This window comes from Epinephelus moara, chromosome 12, assembly GCF_006386435.1.
Source record: "Epinephelus moara isolate mb chromosome 12, YSFRI_EMoa_1.0, whole genome shotgun sequence".
NCBI classification, from domain to species: Eukaryota; Metazoa; Chordata; class Actinopteri; order Perciformes; family Serranidae; genus Epinephelus; species Epinephelus moara.
In genome coordinates, this window is record NC_065517.1 from 31,883,548 (window position 1) to 31,894,866 (window position 11,319).

Sequence of the window (11,319 nt, forward strand, 5' to 3'; positions counted from 1 at the left end):
GTCTGTTCCAAGCTTGTAATTCTCATAGCACTCTATGAATCAAGTCCAAAATGATAAAATCTTTACTGCAGGAGCTCTGTGAGATCATCGCCTGTATTCCTGAATTACGTACTATACAAAATCAGTTTCTGTTATTAGATTCCTTTGTGGGTGAAACAGTATTTTACAGTTAACGGTTTATTTTGTTGTGTTGGTCTACTTCCATATGCTTTACATTGCTACAGAGCGTATGAAAAACAGCTGTGTATATGAGAGAAACTGAGCAGAGTGGACATTCTGCCCAGACGTATCCACATGTTAACGGCTTTTCATCATGTGAAAACAGTCAAGAAAGGTCCCCAGTTTGATGTGGAAGGGCAGTGGTCACTGGGCCGCCATTGTCACTGGGTTTGTCTTTTCCTTTCATGAAGAAGGTGAGCAGCTCCCCTTTCCCTTTGACAAATATGGGCCCTCTTCGGATAAAGCGGAAGCCATACTCCTTCAGGATGTCATAGCAGTCCTCCACCACCTGAGGGCAGAGCAGGCATGATGATTAAAACAGAAGTTGCGCGAATAAAAGAGACTAATGAGTGTGCCTGAGTGCTACCTGGATGTTTCCCATGACTCCGGTGGACTCCATCCTGCTGGCTACATTAACCGTGTTCCCCCAGATGTCATAGTGAGGTTTACGAGCCCCGATAACTCCGGCCAAAACTCCCCCTTTATTCAAACCTGAGGGGATCGACATGGAAACATGAACACATATGCTTGAAAATGTGCACACAGACAGGCTCACACAAACACAGACACACAGCCATGTGCACTGACCGATTCGGAGCATGAAGTTGTTGAAGGACTGTTTGTTGAGGTTGTTGAGGGTGACTTTCATAGCCAAGGCAAAGTCTGCCAGGTCAGCGAGGTGCTGCCAGTGCTCAATCAGTGATTGGTCGTCTGGCTGTGGAACAACAGTACAACTTTTACTATCATTGCTAAAGGCAGCAGCTGTTAAGATAAAGCAGAGGTAGGCAGTTTATTATGGCTTCACTGGGCGAAAATCCCATAATAAGCTTTGAGCATATTGTAGTTCAGGTGGCCTGAAAGAAAACTTCTTCACTTCAGCTTGGCTCTGTTTTCAGGCTTCAGAAAACGCAGCTCATGATGGGAGACTTCACTTCAGAGGGAGCAGCTGTCAGTCATGTCAGTCACTGCTGATAAACTGCAGTCAAACTGTCAAACTAGGCAGCACTCATCAAATATGAACCAAGATTCTCATAGGTGTAGATTTCGGGATGGGCACAGGCGGTACGTCCCCCTGAATATATAGAAAATACGCATATTTTGACACAATTAAAGATGTTTACACCCTATATTGTTGATGAAAAGTCACAAATTGGTGCATAAAAAAATCACCAGAATCGAGGAAATTAAGTGTTTGATGTTCAAAATTTTCTGGTGGGCAACCCTCAAACCTCTAACTTCATATGTCTTTTCCCAAATATTGAAACAAATTGTAAACTGTTGCAGATTCTGTCACTGTATTGCCTATTTATTGCCTCAAATATTTCAGAAACATATTTTAGTGCACCGTGTAGCTGTGAAATGAGTGGGCCTTTCCCAAAACCACACCCTACACCCTCTCCCTACCCACTTTCACTCCATTTCCACCAACTAGTTAGGAGTGGAAGTGAGTTATAAAACCCTTCGACAGCAAGCTAGCATCAGTGCTGACTTACTGACCATGTGTACCGCTGTATTGTGTTCGTCATTGAAGACGCTCCGTACAAATAATGCTCAGTGACGACCCTTGACGTGAACAGCTCAAACTAAGAGACATTTATAGGCCTGTTGTCACACAGATGTTAACATCTCAAAGGTTACATTGAATTTAGGATAAATAAATCCTTCTCTAGTCTCTAGAGAACAGCTGCATTCATTTGATTGTGTTTCTGTATTTTTATAAGAACTGTTACAAAAACCAAGCAACTTCTAAACAACATAAAAGCAAAGAGATCTTTACAAAAAAAAGAAAAGAAAAGTAATGCTACCAAAGAAGCTTAGGAGTAGGATTTAATTCTATTTATTTCTATTTTATATGTATCAATTTATCGTGTTATTTCTTTTAATAATAAAAACATACAAAAATTAAGGTGAACAATGGCAGCACATACAGATTAAATATAAGCGCTACAAATACATATGAAGAACATAAAAGTTAACGACGTTCCTCTTTCCACCGCAGAGAGGGAAGTTTGTCCCAAAGCTTACTGCTGTGTTTATCCTCTACACCTTAATAAAGGGATCTGCATTCAGCTGTGAAGGTGACTACAAATGGAGCTACACTCAGCGAGGGAGTGGGAGTGGGTAGACAGTTTGTGACCTGGCAGCCATCTTTTTTTTTAAAGATTATTTTTTCAGGGCTTCTTGCCTTTAATAGACAGAGACAGGGTGACATGGAGGGGGAAAGAGAGAGAGAGGATGACATGCAGAAAGGGTTGCAAGCTGGAGTTGAACCTGTGACCGCTGCGGTGGCGATGAATTGCCTTTGTATATGGGGCTCCGGCACTATCCATTACGCTACTGACGCCCCCTGGCTGCCATCTTGAAAACAGTCAAGCCAAACGGAAGCAACGCCCACTGATCGGAGCAATCTTTCTCATATTACAGCTAAACAGTACACTAAAATACGTTTCTAAAAAAGAGTACAGAACAGAAATAGGCAACGCAGAAACAGAATCTTGATTCATACTTGATCAGTGCTGCCGAGTTTGTTCACAAGCAGTGATTGACAGCTGTGTTAGAGACTCCTTTTGTGATATTGTAAATTCCATTAGAAGCACTATGAGGATGCAAAGGAACATTATTTTTGTCACATTTTATCTAACTTTTATGTCCTCTATAAAAAATACTTTTTGTCATACTTGCTGAAAATCTTACCTACCGTAGCTTTAATATAAAGTGGTACAACAGATAGTTATACTTATAATACGGTATAAGCTATGAGCTGTTATAGTGTCTCACCTTGCGGTTGGTGTATCCGTTGGTGTTGCTCTCTGGGGTGAGTCCCGATGCAGCCATGTAGGTGCTTCCTATTGTCTTGATCTTAGTGATGCAGCGGAACTCATCCCTGTCTAGTAACTGACGGAGAAAGCAGACATCAGTTAGTCACGGTGAGTCAAAACCTGAGAGTTGGACCATTTGTTCTCAGCTCATACAACCTGCTGTACAAACGCAGCAGGGACTCACACTGTCAAAGTCTGAGATGATCTCGTTGAGGATCCGGAGACACTCGATGCCTCCGTTGTTGATGCTCTCCTCAGTGTAGAAGTCAGAGAAGTTGGGGATGGAGGCAAACATCACACCTATTTCATTGTAAGACTGGCTGTACAGCTCCTGTGAATGACACATGGCATGATGTTGATAAAACTTTTCTTTATTAAAAAGGTCATTTTTTACTAAGAAGAATACACCAGAGGAAAGCTTTAATATGTAGTTGTAAAATAGACCACAAGATGGCACTGATATAATGAACTACAATTCGATGAGGTGTAGGCGTCACACACAGCACCTTCATTCATTTAAAGATGCTTTTAATTAAGTATAGAAACTTCCTTTGACCAGTTACTTCCATCACCCCTGATGAAGGTGATGAAGGTGTAAGCTGAAACGGCTTTTATCAGCATCACGACCCTCCTCCTCCTCCTTCCTCCTTCACTCATGTCCTTTTCTTTTTCTCACTGCCCTCAGACACCCACATATCTAAATCATACAGTAACTTGGCGAACACTCAGATGTACCTCATCTCTTTTCTTAGCGCCCAGGAAGTGTTTGGCCACATGCTCCGGCAGCATGTTGGTGACCAGTGCTTCGTTCCAGCGTCTCATCTCAAACACCCTCTCCTTCTGGTCATGCACGCCGATCTTCCACAGGAACAGCTTCCTGGATTGACGCTCCAACTGCACACACCACAGAGGGAATCAAAGTTATATAATATTAAGATTAAAGGGAAAGTTTGGTATCTTTTAACCTGGACCTTTTTTTTACCTGTTTTTTTGTATATAAGTGACTAATGGGAGCAACAGTTTGGGAATTGGTCCAGTATTGAGAGAGAGGGTTGAAACAGGCTGCAATGTAACCGCTTGGGGCATCGTCAATTTACGTCCACTAAAAGCTTGTTTTTGCCACTGACAGGCTCAGATGGTTATTACAATTGTCTGATAATTCATGTACAGCATCCCTACAGAGATAGAACTCTTTGTCAAAGCATAAGATCCTTTTTGTTTAACTAGAAACAGCCCCAAAACCACCGTTGCCAATTTCACCAAACTCCATTTAAATAAACAGCAATTTTAGGGTGTATAGAGTCAGGATATTTTCACAACTAACTGGGTGAATTAAGAATTTATTTTCACCAAACCAGATTTGGTAATTGTTGATACAGTGGAAAGGCAAATGAAGATGTTTTTTGGTGAGTTTAATTTTGTTTCTGTCGACTTTGATTGAATTGTGTTTTACGAAGATAAAATTACTGTTTATTTAAATGGAGTCTGGTTGGTTTGGCGATAGAGATTCTGGGGCAGTTTCTGGTTAAACAAAAAGGATCTTACTCTTTTGCAAACAGGTCAACCCCTCTAAGAATCCTTTCCATAAGTTGTCAGACACTTCAGGTAAAAATCGTCACGTGTCATGGACAAAGATGAGCCCTTTAAGCCCCATTTCGACCAAACACTTTCAGTATGGTACCTTTGGAACCAACAGTAACCCTTCAGACATGGTAGCTAGACCCTAGTGTTTCCACTGCAAACAGTACTCTTAAATGTGGGCGGGGTTGTTGTCACTCACTGCTCCGTCCAGCACTCACTGTATTTCCTCATCACCGGTGACACAGATGGAAGTCTGCACCTCGTTTATCGTCCACAGAACGAGGCTGCACGCCGACATTTTAAGAGCAAAATCAAACAGGCAGCAGTGAGAGTCTCTCTCCATGGGATATTTAAAAATAGCAGGTTTGTGCATTTAGTGCTTCTCAGGCAAGCTCAGGGGTTTAGTGTTGCGAAGTGAGGATTAGAATATATGTAGTTCATATAATCTGGTCAAAATTAATATATATAAAGGCCTGAAGATCCACTCATTACTAAAAGTGTATGTCATAAAAACTAAAGTGATGGTCAAAGTTATCTCAGTGAAACTTAAGATGTGCTGATTGAGTATTGAGTGATATAACAAGTGAACGTTCCACCTTAAAAGTCGCCGGCAGTCAGAGAATTTCCGACTCCAGCTGCAGCAAGAGGCAACAAAAACATGCTTTAATTTTATAGTTACAGTTTATTAATAAAACTCTCCACAGTATGAACAGTGGTTACATGAGCCTCAAAACCAGCCACAACTCAGCCCTGAGCAGAGTGACCGTCCTCTATTGACCAATCAGACTGCAGTGTTCACAGCTCCACCTTTTAGCACCAGATCTGTGTGCTAGGTACCCCAACAGAGGGGGGACCAAAAATGGGGATGGTATGGAACGGTTCCACTGGTACCATCCACAACTTTTCACAGTGGAAACGGAAAAAAAGTGAACCCAACTGAACTGAACTGAACCGAACTGAACTGAACTGTACAGCTTGGTGGAAACGGGGCTTTAGTGGACGTAAGTTGACGGTGCGAACACGCCCTGAATGGTTACACTGCAGCCTATTTTGTGGCTTCATGCAGTATATGATCAATATATTATTATATTATTAGTCGCTTTGACACAAAAACATGGGAAAATAGTGTCCGAACTTACACTTTAAATACATTAAAGAAAAAAACCCATCATCATGGAAATGTGATAACTGCTCTGCCCTGTTACAGGAAGCTTTCCTCTGCAGGTCTGACTTTAAAGGCTGCAGCAGACAGGCCGTGGGTCGGCAGAGTGTGATACAGTGTGGGTGCACAGTGACTCACATGGCGGGCAAAGAAGTAGAAGCCAATCATCATGACAATGATCATCATGGTCATGAGGTACTTGGACGGTACTATGGATGTTCTGGAAACAAGACAGAGGCAGAATAATTTACACTGGACTTAAAACTGTATTTTAAGAACAATAAAAACAACTAAAGATAACAGAATCTTTCTCTATTGGCTTATTTATTTTTGTATTGTCAATATACTTACATACAAATTTCATGTCTCACCTGTATGAGGCAAACTGTATGTAGTCATACAGGTCATAAATGTCCCGCCAGCTGTAGATGTTAACCGCTCCGGTTGCTGTGACGACCAGCACCATGAGTCCCAGCTTAATCAGGTGGCTGACCTGCACCAACATGGCGGTGGCGATGAGTGACATCACAGCCATGAAGCTGTAGTACTTTGGGTTCTCTGAACAACCGCCATCACCAAATGACTCCAGCACGGGGCCGTGGGTGCTGTTGAAGACTCGCAGGGACGGAGGAACGCAGCTCAGCTGTAATATCAGAGATGAAGGAGTAATAAACACTATAAACTATATATTTGGAATGACCCTATTACAACAGCAACAATAGGAAGAGTAAAACATGTTTGCTTCTTTTTTTCCAAAGCATTTTCACTCAGCTGTGACTGTCACAGCCACATGACAGCTAAGACAGAGAAATGAATGTTCACTTCAGCGTCCTCTTTTCCTGTCAGACCTCGAAGGCAGCAGTGTGTGTAACAGGCTGCTCCCGTGGGGCTGTGACAAATGAGCCAGCAGGCAGTGAGACAGACAGCTAATGGACCCCACAGGGAACATGTAGTCAGACACATAAAAGGCAGTGATAGTTTGATGAGGACAAAGTGGAAACGCACACACACACGCTCAGGCTGGCTGATAAGACGATATGCAGACTACTGCCATGGCAGCATGTGACTAACAGGATCTTTGCATTAAAATAATAAAGTAACTGGTTTCTGGATTAGTCAAACAATTTATCTCCCAATATCACATTAGCCATATCTTCCACCCCTAAAACACACACACGTATGCACACAATATATCAGAGCTGGATCAAAATGTCCTGCAGTCGTACCATGTCAGCGATCACAGCCATTGTAAGAACAAATATGGCCGCCATGGCCCAGGTGTTTCTGGCCCACCGGGTGCGATCGATCCACACTGAGAACGACACCAACCTCTTGGAGAACATCTGTGACAAACAAACAGGTTTCACTACATATAATGTCTCTGTAGACCTTTTCAAATTGACAACATGAACATTTTAAATGGGTCACTTTATATTTCCTTTTGATCTTATACAGCTGTATCAGAGGTGGTTGAAAATGTCGTGCCTTGAGCCAGAAAAGGTTGGAAAGCACTGATCAAAGACATGTTAAATAAACTCTGTTTCCCGTCAAGACAACCATGGATACTAATTTAGTTTCTCACCCTGGGGAAGATGGCAGCCAGGGAGCACAGTGTGAGTATAAGCAACAATACCTCTCCTATTGCCAGAGTCACATAGTTCACAATCAACCTAGAACAAGAACACACATCTTTAGTGAATTTTAAGGCACAATTGATTCATGTATGAATTTACAAATGTTAAAGGAGCATGTCAACCTCTGCATGCTTTTGGTTTTTTATATTGAGTGTGTATTAAATGCATTTTATGAGATGTGAGACAAAGTGATATATGTGAACTCACAGTGGGTCTATGAACACCTCCATGGCTGTAATGAAGAAGAGCACTATGATGCAGCAGCAGAAGGCCACTCCGCTTCGCTTCTCCTTCTCTGAGGAGTAGTGCTCCTCCAACTTCCCATCCAGGAAACGCAGCGACACGGGGTTGATCTCATGGTCCTTCATTCTGCGAGGAGCACACACCACACGTCATCCCCCAAACTCTGTTATCATCACCCTCTGCTTATGTTATCTTATTTATTTGTCTCATTTTCTCACATTTTCTGACTCTCTCTGTCCAGCAGCTCCTGCTGCAGTCGTCTGTTGATCACATGTTCCTCCACCATCTTATTCCTCTGAGACTGGCGGCAAGAAAAGACAGATTAGAAAGGTAAGATTAAGTGCATCAACTGTGTACTGAGGATTATGTGTGTGCCTCTATGCATGGTTATAAATATACTCTCATATGTGCTGATGTGAGGAGCTGAGTTTATGTTGGATTATGGATAAAGACATCTATCATAACTCACCTCATGTTTAGACTCAGTGGGCGTGGACTGGGGTGAGGCTGCGTTCCCATTGGTTGCTGTAGTGTTGATCAACTGGTTTGAATTTCTGTTGGACAACATGCCTGGTTTCTGAGAGAGAAGCGGGAAAAACATCTGTCAATGTGATTTAAACATAAATGCAACAAAAAAAAGGGGGGAAAAAATGCTTTTTTTTGCACCCTCAAATGTATTGTTTTCAATGTAGATGTACGACAGACACGCTCAAATGCCCAGAGCGACACCGTCATGATGTGCACATGTCCTGAGTGCCTATTTGTCAGGGTGCAACGGCTGCACCCTGAGATAAACTGAATTAAACGTTGGGAACACAGCAGCATGCACCACGTCTTCTTTCTTTACAAATTCAATGTAACGCAGAGTGGGTAACTGAAATACAGATGGTCATTTGTTGGGTGAAGTATTCCTTTAAACTCACAAACTATACTTTTTGATAAAGTCACTCACATTTCCACTGAGCCCGTTCACCATCTGTTTAGACACCAGAACCAGGTAAGTGTCAATGCCTTTCTCCAGCAGGTACTCGCACCTCTCTCCGCCATTCCCCGGCTCCAGTTCAAATTCTCCGTGCAGACTGTCCTTGGTGGTCTGGGAAATATGAACTCTCCTGGGTGGCACACAAACCTCTTTAAATAAAGTGCATGAAAAAACTGACTGCTTAAACTGACAGTGAAATGAATTACTGTTCTCTCACCCAGGAATCCCCCCAGACTCCATCTTATTGGCTACAGTGACATCTGTGGACCAAACGTCAAACTGCCACCTCTTCTGCCCGAGCACTCCTCCCAGCACAGTGCCTGAGTGAACGCCCACGCGCATGTCCACTTCAGTTCGAGTCTTCTCTCGCACGTACCTGGAGCAAGAGGGACAGTGGAGGATCTCTTCAAGTCAGCCCACTTCTCTATGTCTGTATTGTCTTTCATGTCTTCTTCCATATTCATATGTACAATTTTAAGATTTAGGCAGGATGTTTGTCTTGCCTCCTCTGCTACCTCTCCGCCTGCTTTAATTATTCAAATTGACACCATCCTCCTCACTGTCTTTACTTTTTCTCGTGTAAACTTCTTAATTTATTGTGATTTCCTGTTGTCTTTACCACAAGATACACAAATAAACTGATCATCATACCATCTCGACATTGTCACTATTTCTTCCCGTCTTTGCTTTATGTCTTTGTTGTGTATTTTTCTCAACTGTGAAAAAAAATCATTACTGCAGAATCAGAATCAGCTTTACTGACCTAGCATGTGTGCACATTTAACAGGGTCAATTACACAACTCAGCTCAGTGGTGCTAGCAGTAGATGCGTGCTTCCTTCTGTGTGTTGACTCAGTTGGCGAGTGTTGTTCGGCATGTAGGATTTACAAATATAGACAGTGACAGTGCATGATGACATGTACTTACGAGATGGCGTCTACCATCGCTAGGCCCATCATTATGGAGCAGGCGGCGTGGTCATCTCTGAAGTCAGGAAGACCACAGATGCAATAGTAACAGTCTCCAAGGATCTTAATCCTCAGCTGGTGATGTTGCTGCAAGACAGACATGCTTATTTAGTGATGGGCAAAGCAGTTCTTTCTAGTGTACTGTTCAGAATCCGTTCAAAAGATTTGTTCAAAAAATTTGTTCACCAAATTGTTCAGTGCTTGACCCGAGCTCCAACTGCGCACAGTCCCACTCACTGAACTGAAACATAGCTGAATGTTCAGTTCAGCTCACTAACTAGTGAACTGAGAATGGAGAATTTGACTGGATAAAGATACTGACAGCTGAAGTCTGACCCTATTGTGTACAGCAGGTATATTTTTGCGACGCCTAGTTATTACATAAAATATTTGGTACGACTTCCTACTTTGAGACTTCAACACATGAGAGGCAAGGAGCGACTCAGCAACTCACTCGGGGCTCATGTTCATGATGGGGTGTGTTCAGGGAGCGATTACTGAATTACTGAACATGCACCGAAGGCATCTGAGACAGTCTCAAACTTGAATCACTCACTTAGTGAGTCCCTGAATGCAACTTTAGTTCAATTGAATTGAGAAATGGATGGATTATCTCAGGAAGTGATTCCGTTCAGTTCGTTCGCCCAAAAGATTTGTTCTTTTGAACAAATCATTCACAAATGACACCACACTATGCATACACATCTTTATCTACAGAACTCAAATTGGATCCTGATTTAAATCACTTTAAACTCAAACTGAAACAGTTTTTGAAGAGGAATCAGTTGTGTAGTCATGAATAATTTGGTGCTTCCTATTCGAAAGTGCTGATTATGTATTGCAGTTTGTGTCTTGTATTGTTCTGTCTGTAGTATCATTATTGTTTGTACTTTGCACTGTTACTTGTGTTTTTGTTGCTGAGTCTTTTGTATCTTAAGGCCCAGCTACGGACAGGCATTGCAAATTAGCTTGGGCTATAAATGCTGTGGTGCATGACATTTATGTATGCTACATACTTGTCCCTATACAAATAAACACTGAATAAACAAATAAATATTTTAAGTAAGTGTAGTGAAGCAAAACATTGGAAAAAATGACAGCTGTAAAACCATGGAAAATTAAAACATTACCTACCAACTATAAACCTAACAGAAGATTGTTTTGATCATATCAAGGAGGAGAAACGAGTGAAAACGAACAGACACTTACTTCTGCCAGTTTGTCGAAGCGGGCGAACAGCTCATTAAGCAGCTTCACAAGCTCCTGGGCGCTACAGGCTGAGGACAGCTGGGTGAAGCCCACTATATCAGCAAACAGGATACTGGAACACAAAAGAAGAGGTTGCAATGTCACATTCAAAGGGGACCTATTATGATCCATTTTAGGTTCATACCTGTATTTTAGGTTTCTACCAGAACATGCTGATGCCTTAAAAAACCCTTAATTTTTGTGTCAACAGGTACCGTAAAACTCGGAATATAAGTCGTACTGGCATATAAGTCGCAGTCTATTTTTTAAGGTCTCAAACAGGGAAAACAAGGTTTTATATTACTATTTGTTAATAAAAACGTTATACAAGTTATTCCTCCACTGTTTCCCTTTATTTTTAATTTGAAACACATTCAAAACACAATAATCTCTTAAACAGCTTTGGTTACTTTTCAGATTGCAATTTTCCAAACAACCTCTTCAGGAAATAAAATTACGGTAT

The 11,319-nt window shown here is 41.8% G+C and overlaps 1 protein-coding gene across 1 annotated transcript in view; it reads right to left on the bottom strand.

The window, feature by feature from the left end:
- Window positions 1-11,319, bottom strand: part of LOC126398956 (adenylate cyclase type 3-like) — a 19,821-nt gene continuing 8,502 nt past the window's right edge. The window contains exons 5-21 of the mRNA XM_050058625.1: window positions 10,818-10,929; window positions 9,568-9,695; window positions 8,858-9,016; window positions 8,611-8,770; window positions 8,128-8,235; window positions 7,877-7,959; window positions 7,623-7,784; window positions 7,364-7,451; window positions 7,008-7,124; window positions 6,153-6,424; window positions 5,920-6,001; window positions 3,774-3,932; window positions 3,223-3,369; window positions 2,998-3,114; window positions 808-934; window positions 587-711; window positions 1-508 (exon numbers count right to left, since the gene is read on the bottom strand). Of these exons, the coding sequence (XP_049914582.1) occupies window positions 326-508; window positions 587-711; window positions 808-934; window positions 2,998-3,114; window positions 3,223-3,369; window positions 3,774-3,932; window positions 5,920-6,001; window positions 6,153-6,424; window positions 7,008-7,124; window positions 7,364-7,451; window positions 7,623-7,784; window positions 7,877-7,959; window positions 8,128-8,235; window positions 8,611-8,770; window positions 8,858-9,016; window positions 9,568-9,695; window positions 10,818-10,929 (2,329 nt within the window). The 3' untranslated portion in view covers window positions 1-325. The remainder of the gene's footprint in view (window positions 509-586; window positions 712-807; window positions 935-2,997; window positions 3,115-3,222; window positions 3,370-3,773; window positions 3,933-5,919; window positions 6,002-6,152; window positions 6,425-7,007; window positions 7,125-7,363; window positions 7,452-7,622; window positions 7,785-7,876; window positions 7,960-8,127; window positions 8,236-8,610; window positions 8,771-8,857; window positions 9,017-9,567; window positions 9,696-10,817; window positions 10,930-11,319) is intronic.